This window comes from Daphnia pulex, chromosome 10, assembly GCF_021134715.1.
Source record: "Daphnia pulex isolate KAP4 chromosome 10, ASM2113471v1".
Classification (NCBI taxonomy): Eukaryota; Metazoa; Arthropoda; class Branchiopoda; order Diplostraca; family Daphniidae; genus Daphnia; species Daphnia pulex.
Window position 1 is genome coordinate 10669918 of NC_060026.1, and position 20591 is coordinate 10690508.

General features: G+C 41.4%; 1 protein-coding gene across 5 annotated transcripts in view; it reads left to right on the plus strand.

Moving 5' to 3' along the window:
- LOC124205025 (protein single-minded-like) overlaps positions 1–20591 on the plus strand; it is a 47323-nt gene that overhangs the window by 13095 nt on the left and 13637 nt on the right. For all 5 annotated transcript variants that reach the window (XM_046602306.1, XM_046602305.1, XM_046602303.1 and 2 more), the window contains exon 3: positions 2291–2346. In XM_046602306.1, the coding sequence (XP_046458262.1) occupies positions 2291–2346 (56 nt within the window). The remainder of the gene's footprint in view (positions 1–2290; positions 2347–20591) is intronic.

A 20591-nucleotide genomic window follows, 5' to 3' on the forward strand; every position in this document is an offset into this window, starting at 1 on the left:
CGGTGAGCGCCGTGTGTGTTATTTAGGAGGAGCCTCTAAACTGCTCGGTTTAGATCCAATAACCGATTGTTTTCGTCGTGTTGGTTCAGCGGAGAAATCAAACCGAAGGGGGCTGGCTGTTACTTTATATTGTGCGTAACCATACGGTAGACGCGCGCTTAATCCGGTTGCCGGATTAGGTTCGCTCCGCAAGCGGCTGCTGCGGCGGCGGATATTTCTCTCTCCCACTTTTGAAATTTTTCTTTGAAATGGGCGCCAATGAATCTGTTTTTTTCTTCAGATAGATGAGTAGATACTGCCGATGCACTTATTCGTGACGGATATGTGTGCACAAACACAATATCTTTTTTTTTCTATCTTCGTCAGATTCCACTCCTCTTCATTTTGGTTTCTTCTCAACTTATTTATTTTTACGATCCATTGTTCTTACAGTTTTTTTCTGTTTAAAAAAAAACCCAAGAAATTCTCTCTATTTCGTCTGTTTATTTATACCGTGTCTATTATACAGCTTATTCTTCTGGTTATTATGTTATTATGGTGATGATGATTATTTTTTTTTCTTTTACGGGGAGGAAAAAGGAGACGAAAAAATGAATTTTGAAAAAAAAAATGGATAAGAAAAATCACGGAATTTGAGTTATTTCGCGCTATAGCTCCGACACCTTTTCCTTTTTTTTTATTTTATTTTATTTATTTTTTCCTCCTCTGACCGGTTGGGATAGAGACGGCGACGTAATCAACTGTGGTGGGCATATCATCGGCATAGAGGCTGTGTGTGTGTGTGCGGGAAACACACTTTGTAGCTCATAAAATATGATCGCTTCTCTCTCTCTCTCTCTCTCTGCAACTCTGCCGCTAATTGAATTCCATATATTGATCCAACTCCTCCTATTTTATTTTATTTTTCTGTTTGGTTGTGTGTGTGTGTGTTGTACATTTCGGTGTTTAGATGTGGGGGGAGTTCTCTCTCTATTCCAATATCGCCGTCACGTAAGAATTGATAATTTGATTTTCTTTTTTTCTTTCTTTTTTCGTTACGGGCTCGAGTTAATTTATTCCAATTCCTTCTTCTTCTTCTTCTTCTTCTTTTCCCATCTTTTATCTATTTGTTCGCGTGCATTTCTATTCAAACAACGAGGACCCAATAGGCAACTAACTCGTAAAGATCCGGTTGTCTCGCCATTTTTCGCTTCGTCTCTACACATACGAAAAAATATGACACACACGGGTGTGTGTGTGTGTCTGTGCCGTACCTGCTGTACCTGGGAGACCAGAACATGCGACTTGTTTTTCTTGGGTACACCGAGGAGTCACAAAAAAGAGCTGGAAACTGGTTTCCCAGAATCTAGCGTCATTTGTTGAGTTTGTTAGCGCACCTCAATAAAATTTAAAAGAAAACGGACAAACGGACTCCTGACGCCAAAAAGGAACGAAGAGAGAAAAAGACATGGTGGACGATGGAAAGAATTTTTTTTTCTTCCACATTGCAACAGCTCGGAAGAATAATAATAATATAATACGTATAGATATTACATGTATGTATACGTATATGAAAAGATTGTACAAGAAAAATCTTTTCGGAAAGAAAAAACATCGGAACGGGTTTTCTTCTTCTTCTTTCCTCCCTTTCTCTTGTGGTTCCCAGAATGTTCTTTTTTTCTTTTTCTCCCAATCAAAAAATGAGATAATAACCAGTTGGTGCATTTAGAGATTTTTTATTTTTTTGTTAAATTCTCTCCCCCTTCAAGTGGGGGGTAAAGACGAGTTGAGTGACTCTGGTACCGCAAGAGAAAATGAGATAAATCACCAAAGTGGATTTATGAGCATTTTTCTTTTTTGTTTCTGGGTTTTCGTTTTGCTTTTGAACCAGATTTGAAGCTCCTCCCAGTCTCCCTCATTTCTTTTTTCTAATTCTTGTTGATTGCCCCGTTCGCCATCTCGTTTTTGATGGCTGATACGTTATCGATGACAGCTGATAGTGATTAGGCATCCACTTTCGAAAGTAACGACTGATATCAATAAATCCTTGTTACTAATGACTCATTAGCCAGACCCTGTGTGTAGTAGATCCTGTGTATCCTGTATATTCAACGCCAACAAAAAAACAGCTGTTTGTGTAGGCATGCCTGCGTGCACGTAGGTATATATATATGTGCACTAATAGCGTAGTAGGCGGTGTTTGATAGTTTTCGATTCCCATGTTATGTTGTTCCGTTTTGTTGTTGTTCTCGTTTTCTTTTTCTTTTTTCTTAATCTTTTTTTCTTTTCTCCTATTTTGTCTTGGCTCTAGTTTTCAAACGACACGACCTCGGCCAGATGCCCACGCCCAGCATCGGCTTCTCCAAGGTGAGTGACCCGCCATTCATCTCATTCCGGTCCGAATTAGATTAATTACAGTCATTTATTTCTCGACCGCTGGGGTGAAAACTGTGCGGCCCACTATACAAAAGTTTTCACCTGCGAAATGAGAAATAAAACCAAAAAACAAAAAAACAAAACGAGATTAAAATGAAAGGAAATTCAAAAACGGGAATAGAAATGGAAATTTTTAGTTTTGAAAAAAAAAAAAAAAACGCGCGTCGAAAAGGTGCACGCCCTTCTTGTACGCATGGCGGGATCCCCGACGCGACCAACGACGACCAAAGCGATAGACAACACAGAGGGGAGGTGAAAGAAAAAGACGCTGTGGTGGTGGTGAAGAAGAAGAAGAAGAAGGAGGTGGTAGTGGTGTTATTTACAGCTCACGGGAGGGTCTCCAACGCGGCACAAGAGCAGTCACACCCAAAGAATCACAAAGAGTGTGAGAGAAAAACAAAAACACAAAAATTCTTCTATTTTTCCCCCTTTTAAACTCTGAATAAGAAAAATTCGTTTGAATTCTAAAGAAAAGAAAGAAAGAAAATAGCGGTTCAAGAAATCCTCCAAATTCCCAAAACGAGTAGTTATAGATATACACCAGTATAGTATAGTAGCTCGGAATATAATAAACTACAACAAAAGGTGTGGTGGGGGGGAGGCGCAAAACTTTGGAAGAAGAAAAGGCGAAATAAAAATAGAAATTTTTCTCTTACAATTTTGGTTTTTTTGAAAAAAATGAAACAAAAACGAATGGAGAAAAAGAAGAGATTGGCTTGCGTGATTGTGATTGAAGCCGTGATGGATGGGCGGTGGATGATGATACGATACGCGCTAGATAGTCGAAAAAAGAAAAAAGAAGAAGAAGAGTTGAGATGCTTCTCGGAGGAGCTATATGGGCAGCAGCAGCAGCGTGATCGACCGTCTCTTAATTCATATCTGCAGGCAGGGCCGTTCAAACCGGATCTTTTTTTTTCTTTTTTCTTTTTTTTTTATCTTTTTATTATTATTATTATGAATATTTCTTTTTGGAAAAAATATGAAATTGTCAGTTCATCGTGGTATGTTGCGCGTCTATAGTACCCCCAGTTTTTCTTGTGTGGAATAAGAAGAAGAAGAAGAAAAAAGGATGGAAGGGATCCTCATTATTGTTATTTTCTATAGTGTAGCGTGTGATTCGATCGCAGCTGCGCAGAGAGCGTCATCATCAATATGCAAATGCGCCATCGATGATGATGATGATGATGATGATGATGAAAGGCTTTTGTTCTTTCCTTTTCGTTCGCTTCTCATTCAATGCAGCCAACCATCTTTTCTTGTCTTGTTCCGCTGCCTTCTTCTTCTTCGTCTCTCTTTCTGTATATAATGTGCTACTCGAATGATTTCATCTCCATTTGGCGTCGTCCGCCGCCGATGCCCACCAATTTCATTTGATTTTTGGGATTTTTCCCGCCAACTCCCGCATCCCCCTGTCTCTTTCTCACTCTCGACTCTATCCATCTTTTTTTTTCTTTTTCTACTTGGATTTGGCCATTTCTTCGTTTGAAAGTCTTTTTGGGGTCTTTCAATTGATTACCGGGAAATTTGAAAATGTCAGGGAAATTTCTTCTCCCTCTTCGTTATTGGGCCAGATTTCCATCGTTGATTGAAAAGCGGCTCCACCCTTTTTTCTTGTATATAGTCTCTCTCTCTCTCTATGCATCGGAGAGTCTGTTTTTGGGGATGACGGTGAATAAGTCCGTGAAAAAAAGAAGAAAAAAACCAAAAGGAGAACTCGCACCGATAGGGGTCAAGTGAGGGCTGTCATTTATCAGTTTTTGTTATTTTCGAAAAAACAAGGAGGGAAAAATGTTTGATGAGTTATGTATCAAAAATGGATTCTCATAAAGAGAAAGAAAGAGAGAGAAGAAAAAAGGGTTCGGTCTGACGCAGCCTCGTAAAGGCTTTAGTTAATTGGCTGTCAAAATGTTGGCCATCAGGAGGATGAAAGCCCGAAAGAAAAAGAAAAAAAAGGCAAAGAAGAAGAAGAAGAAAAGAAAGAAAGAAAGGACAAAAGATAGTAAGAGAGAGAGAGCAAAAGAGTCTTGGCATTGTCGGTCCGCGTGTGTGTGTGGCTTCTCCGAGGTGGCACCGCCTACATTCTCTTTTCACGAACGATTTGGGGAGGTACAAGAAGAGATAGGGTAAGACCGTAAGAGAGAGAGAGAAAAAAGGGGGAAATTTAAATTCAAATGTCTACTTTAGATTCGAGCTGATCGACAATACGCCGAGGTAAGGAGAAAAAAAAAATGAAAAAATTCCAAAGCTCGGCCGTGTGCACATTGTTATGCAGAAAAATAAATAAATAAAATGAACGAACAAACGGGAAAAAGAAATGCGCACAAGCATTCGTCACGTTCCAGTTTGACTGTCTGTGTTGTGTTTGGGTTGGGCCGCCGTTGAAGGGGAAAAAAGAAAAAGCCCAGCAAATTCCAGCATTGCACGGATGTACGAGCCCGTAAGAGAGAAGATTTTGTCGATTCCAAAAAGAGCCGAGAGAGAGAAATATTACGACGACTAAATATAATATCTATAACGTTCTGTTTGGATAATAATCGCTGATCGATTCATCGTGTGAAAGCGTCCGTAACTGTGTCGCCGTGATCCGACGACTCCGCCCTCGCGCCAGACGCTCTTCGCTCCACGTCCTGTGTGTGTGTGTGTGTGTTTTGTTCACGGCTTTCCACAAAACCGTTCCGGGGGCCACGGATTTACTCTGCACAAACGCATTAAACTATATATATGTTATTATATAGCGCGCAAAGAAAGAGAGAGAACGAGAGAGAGTATCTATCTTATCCTCAAGAGAAAAGAAGCTCGAGACTCTTTTTTTCTTTCCTTTTTCTTTCCTCGATAGGAGCAGTTCATGTTGACCGTGGAGGTCACACGAGCCGGAGGGGAACCTGCCCGGATGTGGTCCTCCTCTGCTTTTATTACGCCCCAAAAAACCCCGTTGTTGTTGGCTCTTCTTAAATATTATCCGTATATTCTATTTATTCTAGTTTCAACCTTAATGGATGGTGCCACGGGCACAGTGCAAAGGAGCAGCAGCAGGAGCCGAAGGAGCTCAAATAATCTGTTTAGAGTCGTCGTCGTCTTCGTCGTTCCTAATCAAGATTAGAGACGGGAGAAAAAGAGAGTGCGTCTCTCACTGGCGTGCGCTCACCGTCAAAAAGGTCAACGACAAACAACGCACCGGGTTCAAATGGGGGGGGGGATCCGTCTGGCGCCCTATCATCTATTACCATGATGATGTAATAAAAAGAAGAAGAAAAAAGAGAAGCTAGAGGAAAGTAGAGACATTCTACAAAAGAAAAAGGAGAGAGCGACGGTTCGAGCTCAGTCAATCAAATTTTTTGATTCGTTTTGATGGTTTGCTGGGCCTTTTTCTCTTCATGGGTTGTTGTTGTTGCTGTGTTGTTTCGTGTGTATAGCCGTCGAATAATGAGTGAATGCTTTTTTGAAAGGGAATGCGCTATAGCCGAGAGGATAAATATCGGGTGTAAATGAGTGTCCGTCGCGATCAACTTGATTCAGTACCGCCATATCCCCCGCTGCTGATTCATTATCTTGTTGGGGCCCACCACCGCTGGAATTCCCGTCTCTTTCTCTCTACCCGGAGACCTTCCATGATTTTCTCCTGATTTTTTCTTTTTTGTTTTTTTTTGAGACTCTACAAAGTTTCGGACGGCATATAGGATGTGTATACCGTCAGACGTTTAATGGCTGCGCGCTCTTTCATCTCCCGATAAAAAATTGCTCTTCTTTGTTGTTGCTGTTGTTGTTGATGATGTTGGGGAGTACTCACCCAGTAGGACGCGGCCGCTGAGCGCCGCTATTTTCCCGATTTTTTTTTCCAACCGTTCAAAAGGAGAAAAAACAATCTTATCGCTCGGCCATCGTTCATCCCCGGAGCTGCCGATGTTTTTTGGCTGCCCCGACCTTTTGGTATATTAGAAACGAAAAAATAAAAAAATTATTATTTTTCTTTTCCCTCTCGAATGAAGGAAAAAAGGAAGAAAAATGAGAAAAGAAAACAACAATCTCGTTTATCTTTATGATAACGGTTATGGGGTTCGTTATATACGTTAGCCAGGGCCGAGAGAGAGTACATGTTGCTATTTTTTTTTCTTCTTCTTCTTCTTTTCGGTTTGTTCTTGTGGTTTATAGTGCGACTGTAGAAAAGCCAAACTCCATTGTCGGCACACGAGAAAAACACACACAGACAGAAAAAACCGGAGCGATGATTATGGCATGTTTGAATCGAATTTTTCTTCTTTCAAAAGAATCGAACTGGGGAACTTCTTTTGACGTCTCGAAAAAATGGGGGCCCGTGTGTGGAATTATGATATTATTTTAAAACAACTTCTTTTGATTCATTTCGATTGTCTATTTGGCTTGTATATAGACAACCGAGTCATTCTTCAAAGTTTTTTTTCGGGGGGAAAAACAAAAGAGAGCTGTGTGCGGGAGAAAACGCTTTCTTCGTTAGCTTAATGTGCGGAATGTTATACATGTTTTGGGTTTTTTTTTTGTGTTTGTTCACCTTTTCTCTGTGTAAAAGCGTTTTGGTTGGTTCATCAAGTGTGTGATTGTAAGTTTCCGAGTGAGAGAGGCTCACGATGTACCTCAACATTTCGGGGGGGAAGCGTCAACCCGTAACTGATGAAGGCGCTTGGTGTTGGTAGAAAAAAAAAGAACGGGGGTAAATTGGAGTCGAGTTTTTTCGGTTGTGCTCCCTTTTTTTGGGTGTTTTTTTTTTTTAGTTCATTTGCGGTCGGGAAGTGAGGTCGATCATGACAAAAAGGGGGTTTGCCTCTCGACTGATTGCTGTTCTATCATCAAAAAAGTGAGCGAGAAAAGAAACAAAAAGAGAAAAGAGGAGCAAAGCGGCACGAGCAAGCCCACGATTCAAATATCTTAATCGAGTGTGAGCTTTTATCGTGCCCTGAACCAACATTATTGTATAATTGTATTAAAAGTAATGATGGTTTTTCGGGGAGGAGAAGGCACACAAGAGACGGGCTAATAAAAAGCAACACTTTTATTTTAGAAAAACACACAATGATGGATGGGTGCGCGTTTCTTCTTCCGCTATTATTTCATCCTTTTCGCTCGCTTCTTCGTTTTTTCGAAGAAATTTTTGAAAACAAAAAATAAATAAAAAGTTGAGAAGAAAAAAAAAAGACGGAGGAAATATTATACAAGAGCCGACTGCCGGTTAAGAAGCCGGCACACTCCCACCCACTCCCGAACTTTTTCTTCTTCAATCGCCTTTTGAAAAGAAAAAAAATAAAAAAGAAGGAAAAAAATCGAAATGTAGAAGAAGACAAGAGAAAAGAAAACAACAAAAAAATCAAGTATAGATACTACTAATAATACGGTAGCGTTGGCTGTGCACAGAGCTGTGTGATGATGTTCTCCAGGCCGCCTGGTGAATTTTCTCCCCCCGTCTTCTTCTTCTTCCACCTATAAGCGCATGTGGAATAGAAGAAGAGGGGATGAACGATCGAGTGATGGATGATCCGTGATAGCGGGCGTGAAGCTTCCCTTCACAAAACTTTTGGAAATATCCCTCTCTATTTTGTTTTTTGTTTCGCTTTTATTTTATTTTATTTTTTTGTCGAGAAAGAAATATTAAAGTTTTTGATTGTGTGGAGTCGAAGAGTAGTCGATTTGGATTAGCATAATGAATCATCAGATATTCAAAGCGGACGCACTGCAAGGCAACGCTCTTGCGGCAACGTTTATTTCGATTCCCCCCTCTCTTTATTGTGTGTGTGCGCGCTGGGCACTTCCTCCCGGCCTGTATGTATGTACTCGTACTCATGTCTCGTATATACCAATTATAGTTGTGAGAGCCCAGGCCCAGCGCAACCGAAAAAAGGAAGAAAAAGGAAACAACCAAATGGATCAATTTGATGAGCCCCTTTGCCCTCGACTCGTTTACTATATATGTACATACTCTAGACGAATCTATGAGCTAGCTATAGCAACAAGTGTGTGTGCTGGCCAAGTATATACGGCCGGCCCACATCAGAGGAGGAAACCCCTTGGAAAAGAAAAAAAAATGTCAGCCGCACATTTGTGTCTGAGATTCCTGAATGGCATTATCGAAAATAAGCCCCTGATATTGAATACATTAAAAAGCGGTAATGTATAAGTTTAAGGTCGGCTCGCAATGGATGGATGGATGGATAATGATTCCTTACTTTGTATATATATATATATAGCCATGTGTTCTCCACCCTTCCTCCCACTGTGATTACATAGAGTACGTCGGAATGTCTTCCACCAGCGGAATATTTAGATAGCAGTCTTAGACAAGCCTACTGGACATATTATACAGTATTACCCCCTGTATATAATATAGTATCTTTCCTGTTATGGTCTACTTTAACACAAAATCCGGCTGGATCTCGGTTGGGGAGGAAAAAAACAACAAATGGAATGGGGGGACATTTTTGGTCATCGACGTCGAAGGGAAAAAAAAAAGTACCGGAGAATGACGTCATGGCGTGAAAAGAGAATCAGATAAGGGGATCTCTATTTTTTTTTTTATTATTGTGATGGAAAACGACGTGTTGATTCCGAAACGTGCTGCTGCCCTTGTTGGATTTGTCAGTTGCGGGAAATTTTCGAATCTTTTGTGTTGTTTGGCGTCCGTGTGAAAACGAGCGGACAGCACGCATCACCTTAAAGGACACAACGATGATTCAAAACTATTTTATTTTCCCTCCAAATTTTTTTTTTCTTCCTGACCGCGTTTGAATTTTTTTTTCATTTCATGTTTTTCATCTATTTTTATTATTGAAGGAGAAGAAGAAAAAAAAAAAATAAATAATAAAGAATCTGGTCCGAGCCCCCTGCGTGCGTTTCCTCGGTGCCAAAAAAAGAGAGAAAAGAAATGTGTTTCGCTTTCATCCTCTTTTTTCTTCTTCTCGACTCGACTCCGGCTCGGCACCTACAGCTCTTCGACTTGATGCCCAAACAGCTGGAGACGGCCGTGTCTCATTACAATACTTATATTGATCTTGTTTTGAATGGAAATGGTGCGGGCGCGCTGTCGTGTGCCACCATATCGGGACCGGGCCGTTTCTTTTTTTCTCGACCGGCTGTGCTGCTGAGCTGCTCCTCTCGCTCTTTTTTCGGGGATTTTTATTGCCGCAGTTTTGAATTTCCCGCTCTCTCGCGCCACCCGATTGACTTTCAAATGGTTTTTTTCTTTCTTTCTGTCTTTCCCTCCATATCCATTTCTTTCTCTCTCTCTCTTCCTTTTTGTTTTTTCCTGTCGAGTTTCTTTTTCTTTTCTCGTTTTGGAATTCGATTGTGTGCCAGGCGCTAAACGTTCCAATGTTCACATTTTCAGACTGTTTATTTTCTTTTTATTTGATGGGGGGGATTCCGAATTGGAAATGATGGGCTCCTTTTCCCTTCCCTTCTCCCAGTTCTTCTTTAAAAAAAATTCAGGAAAAGGAAATAAATCCAGAAAACTTTTTTTTTTACGCAACTGGGCCGATACAAAAGAGAAAAAAATGGAATAAGGAAAATACAAAACTTTTTTTTTTTTTTCATTCGAAATGGTCGTTATTATAACAATGAAGGCCATCAACTCCCATTCGTTTTTATGCCCAAGAAATAAACTGAAAAAAACACAACAAGAACAAGAACAGCAAAGAAACATGCAGAACCGCTGCAACATCTTTCCGATCCATTAGTCATCGGTTCGGGCAGAGACAACTTGTTTGCCTGCGCTCCAAATGTCTACAATATAGTCTTTGATTTTATTTGTATTTTTCTTTTCGGCCGCGTATATATATATACATGTAAAGCATTTATTGATGATTTTTCAAGAGACGGCGGACATCCCGATGAGAATCTCTTAGGGTCTTTTTTTTTTTTTTTCTATTTTGACCTCCCTCAAAGAGGGTGGATGATAGCGTGACCGCAGCGGCGGCGGCGGCGGCCAGTATCGCATCTTTCTCGGTCCCTTTTTTTATTCTTTTATTTTTCTTTTCTTGATGGTTTATGATTTATTTTGTTTGTTTTTCTTTGGGGGGGGAAAAATTCTTTTCTGATAGTGGCGGCGACATGCCAACAGTTTTCTTCTCTCCCCTGAAAACGATCTGATTATTGTTCTGATTGTTCGTTTGTTTCTCTGTCTGTTTCTTCTATTTTCTCTTTCCGATCTGACTCCCGCTGACGGAATTGTTCCACTTCTTTACCCCCTTGGTCGGCCGCTCTTTTCCGTCCTTCTTTGGGATGGATAGAGCCAAGAGCGATCGATAGGAAAAATCGGCAGATAACAATCAATCTGACTCGAATCTTTTTCTTCTACGGGCTTTGCGTTTGGCGCAGTCGGCACCGAAGTTATTTTTCCAGCGGAGAAGATAGTCTTGTCTCTCTCTCTCACCTTGTGACGTGATGCAACCGGGTTATATAAGATGGTACGACGAGAAAAAAAACGAGGCCGACTGGCTTCCCTTGACGTTCGCGCCAACTCCATCGGCTCCGATGAGAAAATGTCGGATGAGAGAAAAAGTTAAGAAGTTGGGCGGCTGCGAAAGAGAAAAACAGAATCTGGCCCGACACGTCCGCATTGCGTTTAATGATGATGACGGTCTTTTCTTTCTTTCTCTTTCTCTTTCTTCTCTCTGTCTTGTGTACGTGTACGTACGTACACATAACCATCGTCGTCGTATAGTCTAACATCAACGGTTACGTAGGTGTGTGAGTATGTTAGATGTGTGATGTGCGCGCGTAAATGGAGTCATCATCATCATCATTATCCAGGTCCCAGTCTGAGTCGTCATCATCATCATCATCGTCGGGGTTGTCGCTTCCCCAAATGATGACTTTTCGACTCTCTTTTTTCTTCCGTCCAACAAAAGAAGAAAAATGAGATGCAACTGGGCTAGAAAAAGAAAGATAAGCAAAAAGGCCAATTTGAATTCGCGCCGTTTTTGTTTTTTGAAAATGTCAAATGGGATTCCGGCAGACTCTCCAATGTTTTTCTTTTTTAGTGTGTGAGGGATGCCGGATCTCCTTTCATCTTTCACTCGCTCATTCGGTCGTGTGAGTGTAGTAGCGGAGTAGTATAGTAGACGATCGGGTTGTCTGCGGTACCCGGCGTTATACATTCGACAATCGTCCTGTGTATAATTTACGATGCTAATGCTCAGTCATTAGATAAATAGCTGCAGAAGCCGCATGCTGGTGGTGGTGGTGGCAGTGGTTGTGTGTGTGATGCTCGGCCCGTCACTCGGCCGAAACTTCTTTCTAATGAAATTAAAAAACAAAACAAAAAAAGGGGGGGAATTATTATTATTTTTGTCTGTTTTTTAAAAAGAGAAAAAATAGAGGGAAAAATAGAAAGACCAGGTAAAATAAATAATTCATTCACTTTATGATGGAGTCTTGTGGTTTGCCGGAAGATAGGCACGGACGTGGTGCGGTCAATTAGTTATTCCGCTCACATAGTCCGGTACGTGTGCGCCCCGTTATGCACACCGCACGTGCGGCTGATGATCGCCTCCCTCAGATTTTTGTGTGTTTTTTCTTTTCTTATTCTTTCCTATTTGCTCTCTTTTCTCGCTTCATTTTTCTTGGACAATATATATATCGACGGCCGGGAAATAATTCCAGTTAATGATGTCATTGGGGACGGTAGCCCAGTTGATGGAATGTCTATCGGACATGACGTCAATCCGGAATGAAGAGAGAAATTTCGAGAGCCAAATGAAGCAACAACAACTGCGTACTTTTGATTCCATGGAAAATCGACTCAACTATGTAGGAGGAGTTGACCTATTGAAACTTTTTTTTTGTGGGGGGGGGGTTTCAAATTGGTTTCTCTATATATAATACCTTGATATATCTACATGCGGCTGGAGAGAGAGAGAGACGTTTAATATCGTATAGATGGGAATGTGTGGTTCGTTTCTAGACAGACAAACTAGTGCCGAGAGAAGTTGAATGAAAGAGAGAGAGAGAGAGAGCTGGGGCGTGGTCTTTCCAGACAGAAGAAGCACTCTCTGCTTCTCTTCCCTAGCTGGCCGAGAGCTCTGGGATGATGTGCGGCTGTCTTCGGAGATCTTATGAGAGAATCGGTGAAATCCATTCGCCTCTCCGCCTCCTGCATACCATATCCGTCGGTCCCGGCTCTCTGTGTGTGTGATACACTTAACAAGCTGTCAGATCGCACTGCTGGATTTCGCCTGGATATAACTTTGATTTCCTCCTCCTTTTCTATCCATTTCAACGGCGAACATGATAGGAAAAAAAAAGAATTCCAATAACTCTGAAAAATATGGGAAATTTAAAAAAACCGAAACAGTTCAGATGTAACGTGATTCCTATGGCTAGTGGCCGCTGTTATTTGCAGAGTCACGGGAATTTTTTGAAGTTTCCCGCTCAGCAGACCGTCGACATCCCCCGCCAAAATACGAAAAAAAGAAAAAAGAAAATATGAATTCTCTTTTTTAGGCAAACAAGTCGCGGGAGATTGATCGTAAAAAATGGGAAAGCTCAGGCAAATCAAACAAGAGAGAAACGAAACCCAAAAATAAAGAATCGCGCGATTGCAATGGCCGTGTGTACAGAAAAGGCTCGTTGTCTTGCTGTCTGGTTGTTGTTGCTGTTGTTTTTTTGATTTTTCTATTTGTATTACGTGTCGTTTTTGTTGTTGGTGTGGGCATGCCAACCGTTTAGGCTTGATTGTCGATTTTTCGCTTTTATTTTGTCGCCTTCACCTTGACAGCGCAGTCTTATCAAAATCAACCCGGATGCTACACAGTTTGTCCCTGGTTGTCCTAGTCCTTTTGTGCAGCTCCTTTTTTCGTTCGTTTTATCGAGAAAGCCACCCGGTAATCCGACGTTGGGAACCCAACGTCCTTTTGTCTCGCGTTACGCTGCGCCGATTTGTGATCTTCTTCTTGAATTTGTTGTTAACTTGTCTAATTCGTCTCTGGTAACCTTCCCGCTAATTCTTGCAGAGTGTTCTCAGTTCAAATTGTAAACCCTTTTTTCCCAGTAAAGCGTTACACTTGATTTCAACCCTATTATTTCTCCAGTTTTGATTGACGTCATCAAAACCAAATCTGAGAAAAAATAATAAAATAAAATAACGGGCGGCGCAGAGAAAATAAGGAAATGTTTTGAACAATGAACAATGTAGAGTTAATTCTCCCTCACCCCTATAGTTGCATTGAAATCTGCTTGATGGCAAAATTCTTCTTTACAAAAGGAAATCTATAAATAACAATTTCAGGCGAACACTTTTGTGTCCCTTGTTATGTGTAAGGCAACAAAAAGAAGGCATCTGTGATCTTATTCTTTGTGAATTTTTTTATAAAGTTGTCTTATTCGTCCCTGATAACCCCCCGATGATTCGTGCAGATTTCTTGCTTCGAATTGAAAACCTTTTTTTTTTCCTGAAAATGTTACACTTGATTTCACAATACTAAGGCAATCCTATTCTTTCTCTAGTTTGGATTGACGTCATAAAAATTAAATCTGAGAAAATAACCATCGGAAGAGGAAAGAAGAAACAATGTAGATAGTTAATTCTCCCTCATCCCTGGAGGTGGATTGAAGGCTGCTCGGCGAGATTCCTTTTTTAAAAAATATAAAAATTTCAAGCGAACACTATGAGCCTTATTATGTGTAACACGAGAGAGAGATTGAGGTTCAGTACCGGTCATTATCGTCATCACTCTTCTCAGACTTTGCCATCCCTTTCTGTGTGAGTTGCATGTGTTTGTTTGTATGGGCTTGTTGAGTTTGTTCGGTTCATTCGCCCAGCAGATGAAGGTGGAAAAAATAAAGAGACGGGCTCACGCACATTTGGTATTTTTTTCTTCCACAACCAACATTCCCATCAGGTACATTTGGAGGGGAATGTGTATGTGCCCCAAAGAAATAGACACACACACACACGTATACTATATGTGTGTGTACAAGTATGAATACGAGCAGAGTCATTTGCATGACATTATAAAAGAAAAAAGGGTCTAGAGAAGAAAGCGGGCGCACCCCCCTCATCTCCGCTCGAGATTTTTCTTCGATTTTTACGACACTAAACGCGAGCACCACGTACGAAAAATATACGTGGCAGTCGATATATTTATGTATATAAAAAGATGATGCTCTTGATATTATTTTGGCCGCTGCTGCGGCTGCTGCTGCTGCACATCGATGAAGTGATCCGGCGCGCGCCAGCGCTTGGATCCCGCTGAGTTCCCCTTTATTTTTCTTCTTCTTTTCTTTCCTTTCACCTTTTTTTCTTCCCAAGACAAATAACGAAAAATCTAATAAATAACCAGATCAAACAACAAACAAAAAACGGTTGACGTGCCCTGGATTTTTTGGTTTTTTACCTTCCCTCGATTTCAATTTGTCCAAGTCTCTTCTAAATGCTAATCAGCTCTACCTCCTTCTCGCTCAATCTCTTGACCAACTCGGTCAATCCCGAACGATCGACGGGAAATTTGTTTCAATTTTTTTTTCTATCCGATTTTTGATTGAATTGAATTCGCGCATCCTCGCCGGGTGTTTGATCACGTTTTTCCCAATCAAAATTGGATAGCGGCCCAGGTTTGGTTGTGGTGGTGGTGGTGGTGGCGGTGGTGTAGGAATGTGCCACTAGTTTTTTGCCTTCTGCTTTTTTGGTCCGGCGGTTTGGTTGTTGTTTTTTGGCCAGTTACGGTGTGTGGAAATGATCAAGAGATTTGTGTGGTTTTCGGCCGAGCTGTTTGAAAAGGAAACGCTGTAAAAAGGCGCGGAGAAATGGATGTGCGTAGGGGCGGCCTGGACAGTTATATCACATCAGCTGGCCGCTTTTGTTTTTCTTTGATGGCGATTTTTTGGGCAAGAGAAAATGAAACGAGTCTCGACCTCATTCAATCACCTATCCCTCCCCTTAAGTTCCTCCTCCCCATGTGGCAATATGCTCCACATTTCGGGCTCTCTGGCCGTAGCCGTATAGTCTCTCTCCTATTAATGTTGAACGGCTCTGCATACCCATTTCCGTCGGGACCCAATTTCTATGCCAAACGCGGAGAGCCCAAATGTAATAAAACAATGAGAAAATCTTTCTAAAGGCATCGAACATTGCCATTCTCTCTTTCTTTTTCTATAATAATAAGTTCCTTTTTTTCTATTTTACTGGACGGAATTCAAGAAATGAATACGGGACCCAGGACATTGTCTCGTGAACACTTAAACTTTTTTTTCTCTCAGATATTTTCCCTGAAAAAAAAAAGTATTTTATTCCCCCCCCCCTCTCTTATTTCATTTTCTTTGATTTCTTATTGTTCCATCACTACTCCTCCTCCTCCTCTTCCACCCACTTGACGACAGTGGGCCGGCGAAGCGGTTGATTGATTCGTCTCGATTTTTCTTTTTAAAAGGAAACGGCGAAATTTATTATTTTTGGGATTTTTGATTTTATTTTTTTCGGGGGGGAATTCGATTGGGGGCTCATCACGATGGAGCAGCGGATCGTATATAGCTGCCGACGCCGCTATGTATATACGATGCCGGATGGCCCTCTCCCGCTACTCCCGCTTGGCCTGGCCCCCTTAATTATAGCGATAGCGATGCGCGGCGTTATTTAAATAATACGCGCGGATATATACGGGCGCAGCGCACGCCGGTCGTTGTTATATGTCGTCCTTTTTTTAATATTTTATTTTTTTGTATTTTATTCTTTTTTTTTACCCGGCGATAGAGTTTGATGGAGTGCATTGCGTATATGTGTGTGTATATAACCCCGGCTTCTTTTTCACGGTGCACACACAGCGGCCGACGGACTTACACGGCCCGTCTAATATGTAATGTAAAGTAAAAAAAAAAAAAAAAAGAAAAAACAAGAAGTTTGAAAAGGGCCGGATCTTTTTATAAAACGCGGGTGAGCAGCTCACAGAGAAACACAAACACACCATCATCTCTTTCTTTTTTCTTTCTCTCTCTCTCTTACGTAGCTCTCATATTTATGCATAATGAGCTTTTCCCCTCCTTATCTTAATCAAACAGAGCCGTGAGAAAATCGGAGCGAGAGGAGTTTCGGCCCCGTTGCCGTAGCCCACACTAACCGGTTTGAGATTTTTGGGTTATTTTTTGGTTGTTTTTTCTGTGTTTGTGTTTCAAAAACAAAAAAGAAGAAAGAAAAAGCCGTTATTGTTTATCTTTTCTTCTTCCGTAAGATGATGACGTCGAGTGTAAATACCTTCAAATCGCATCGCCCTTAATGCGGAGGGGCCCTGTTTAATGAGACGACGACGTCCATCAGTCAAAAAGCCGATGGGAAAAAGATTAGCAAAAGGGGGGAGAAAAAGAGACAATAATAAACAAGATTCGAATTATTATTTTTTTTTTCTAAAAAAAAGGACCATAGATCATTGGAGTTGTACCTACAGGTTTGTTTTTTTTTTTTCTTCAGAGACAATCATCAGTCCTCTAGAGAAAATAGTTGGAATTCCTGAGCCGGTCGTCTGCCTTTTACGGCTTTCACTTGATGTTGAATTTCCCTGTTTTTATATAGATATTATATATTTTTTTATATTTCTGTTAGGATGGGGGAATGAATGTCATCATCATCTATCGAGTTTGTGACAGGGTGGTCATCAAACGACGTCAACTGTTGTGTGTGCATTGGCGGTATGACTGGTTTTCGAGTTACTCGTCAGGTTTAATATTTTTTGTTTTTAAATGGCCATCATCTATACGCACATAGAGCGTGTGATACCACCGACTCATTAGTCATGGGGTGTTATTAGTTACTCTTCTTGATGGAGACTCCACCAACTTCCAATTATAAATTTCGAAACGCGTTTTCTTTGATTTGCTTTTGTAGATTTTTCATTAATTTTATTTTTTTGTGTTGTGGGGGTTTTCGCTGTGTTATTCCTCCCTTCGCTTTGGATGATGATAAATAATATGTGATGAATCGGTGCGGTCGACGAGATATTCATCATTTCCACCAGTTGTTTCCCCCTGTATATATGCGAATGATTATTGTAGGCTACACATCTAACGAGGTACATACGGGAGTTGTAATCTCGTCGCTGGGATCTCTTTTTTTTATTATTATTTTCCTTCTCCAACGCGCCGGTAGTTAACTAAAAGAGCTTATGGGCTTTTGCTTCTGCATGATTACACACCTCAACTCTCTCTCTCTCTCGAGTTTATTTGATTTTTTTCTTGTATTTATCGGATTGAAATCTCAAATTTCGATACATCCCTCCTATCTTTTTTTTTAGGCTGTCCTTCTCCGACTCTATTCTAGTAATAATATTATATCGTCTTGTCCGTCTGGTGCCCGTCCAGAGATTTTTTTTTTCCCGCCTTACCTGCCTGTGTGTGTGTGTGTTGTGTGTGGGGCTTGTGCCGGGCGCGCGCTTTTCAAGTGCCATCAGCGCGTCGTAAATCAGTGGAAAGTGCGCATCGTCTCTCGTCCCGAGTGTTTACGATACGACCCAACAAGTCGATAGAATATAGATAATCCCGATACATTATTGCCAAGCGGTGCCTTCTTCTTCTCTTTTTCTTTTCACCGTCTGTTTTATTCTTTCTACCTTTGTGTGGGTCTATGGATATATATATTTAGTTTTTCTCTCTTTCCTTTTTTTGATATAATTGTATGCGGTCATCAACAGACACTCGAGAACGCGTGTGTACACACACATACAGACACTCCCCCAGCCGAGCTCCAATCAGAGAAATAGACGACAGCCAACAACAACTTTTGGGGCTTGTGGCGCATTTTTATTTATATTTGACTACACAGCGACTTTTTTTAGACTTACCAAACCGAAGTTTTTGGGTGTCTAAGTTTATACCTCTGCGTTCCCCCAGCTGACCGCTGACACGAGTTGCGGTCGCTCGCTTGCCGATGATGCCTTCACTACTAGACATATACCCACGCGTAGAATAATAATAAGTAAGGAGGGAACCTTAATTGTCAGCCGGAAACGCCTGGAGCGAGCCCGAAAAAAGATTATAATTTGATTTAGAATGTAAAGTTTGAACTGCTTTTTTTTTTCTCTCTCTCGTTCGAGTTGCTATTTTCGTCAATCTTTATGGGTAATCTACTAATCTAAAATGAAAGGAGAATGTCCGATTGGATGGATAGATAAAATAATACTCGCGTATGTGGGTTAAGAACAATATATCGAGGTGAGGAGAGCCGAAAATGATTGACGATAGAGACAGACATGAAAATTGGTATTGGGTCGTTGACGAGTTAAGGCCGTTGTATTGGTGGTATCTGTATAGAAAAAAGCAAACCAAACACAAAACTTGAAGAGAGAACATTCATTTTAATGGTTGGCCGTATTGTTTGTTTGTTTCTCTTTTCGGTCGTTTTTTTTTTTCGTATTACGGCGCGTGAAACTTTTGTTCGGCTCGCAACAACTTGATTGGCTCGTCGACAGAGGATATAACCATAACAGTTGATTGGGGAATTTGTTCCTGAATGCGTTAGCCAACGCCACAGTTGCGCCCAGGCGCCCTGACCCGTACTCAAAAGCGTTTGGCCTTTTTCTCCGAAAGAAGAAGAAGAAGAAGAACAAACAAGAGAGAAAGAAAAGAAAAGAAAAACCCATTGGCCGTTTTGACGTCGTAAAAAATAATGAAAAAAGATGGACTGCGCTTCTTCTTGTTCCATTCTTCTCTTCTCATCTCAATGGCAATATCTATCATATATACATATAGGTATACATGCATCTATCTCTATCTTCTCTTTCACGTCGATAGTCGTCGTGTGTTGTATAGACACACACTCTACACGAGTACGACTACTACATCTGTAATTCCCGTCTATCTTTATAATCACGTCTTGATCGTGTCCGCACTCTGCGCGCTGATATTTCAATCCCCCCGCCACCACCAACCGAACGGCGGAACGATGCCGGCCACAACCCGACGGGTCGTGGCCGTCATTAAAAGTCGAATGCAAACACACACACGTATACACGTTTCTTTTCTTCTTCTTTTTCTTCTTTTTCTTTTTGATTGTGTTGTGTTGTGTTGTGCGCTCACCGATGCAGCGATCGTAATAATAGACGCCAATCATCTAACCAGGCCCCGGCCGGCGGATGCGCGTTTCGGGGTTCGTGGGTGGAAGCCCCCAACTTGATGATCACGATGCTACTTACTAGTACTACTACCATCTCTATCTCTATCTTCTTCTTCTTCTTTTCTTTTCTCTTTCTATACAAATACTAACTACAACGACTTGTGCTGTTCTTGTTGTTCTCTCTGCTCCCTGAGTTATCGGTTGATCTATGCAAATTTCCCGCGCTCATATCGTGTCTTCTTCTTCTTCTTCTTCTTCTCTACCGTCTCTTTTGCCCCGGCGTTGTTGTTGTTGCGCCGGCCCGTAATGGCGTCGGCCGATGCTCCGGTGATGGATTTGATTTGATTTTTTTTTTTTACCGATGCCGCATTTCTTCACATCACGCCGTTCTTTGTTAACCCCCCCGTCTATTCCTTTTTTTTTATTTGGTCGTGCCGCCCGTGTGCAGCTTCCGAGTCCGGGACCGTTTGGCCAGTCGTCTCATTAAGGCTCGTGCTCTTTTCTGGGCCCGCATGGCGGCAGCGACTGGCTTCTCATCAACAATTCAAATGATGATGGCCGGCCTCTGTCCTCTGTGCGCACCCAACGTCCCGCTCTTATTCTTTTTTCTTGTCCATCTCGAGGGTCTCCGCGTTTGTCTTTACCGTTTTTATCCAGGCTGTTGTTGCACCATAGTGTTTCGGTTGCGCTGCTAACCGGACGTCTGGCCGGAATGGGTGGCGGGGTTTGAAAAAGGGAAAAAAAAGAGATGAAGTCATCTTGCTTGTTGTTTTTGGGAAATTGGAGGTTTCTGGGAAAAGTTTGGAGAATGGCGGAAAACGAGGGACATGATTCTTCTTTTTTTTTGTTTCTCCCGAAACCAATGCGCAACCCACCGACGGGCAGAAATGGAGATGAGATTTTTATTGTTTCCCATTTTTTCGGGTTGTGTGCGGGGGTTGCGTCTTTATTTTTTTTAAATTCTCTTCCAGACACAGTTATTCGGTCGGCCCAGATGGAAATATAAAAATGAATGAAGAACAAAATAAATCCGGGACTTTGAGGTCGGAGTTGATATCGACGATAATTTACGAGTCTTTCATCTTTTTCTTATTTTCCTTTTTCAACTGTGAGGCCACTT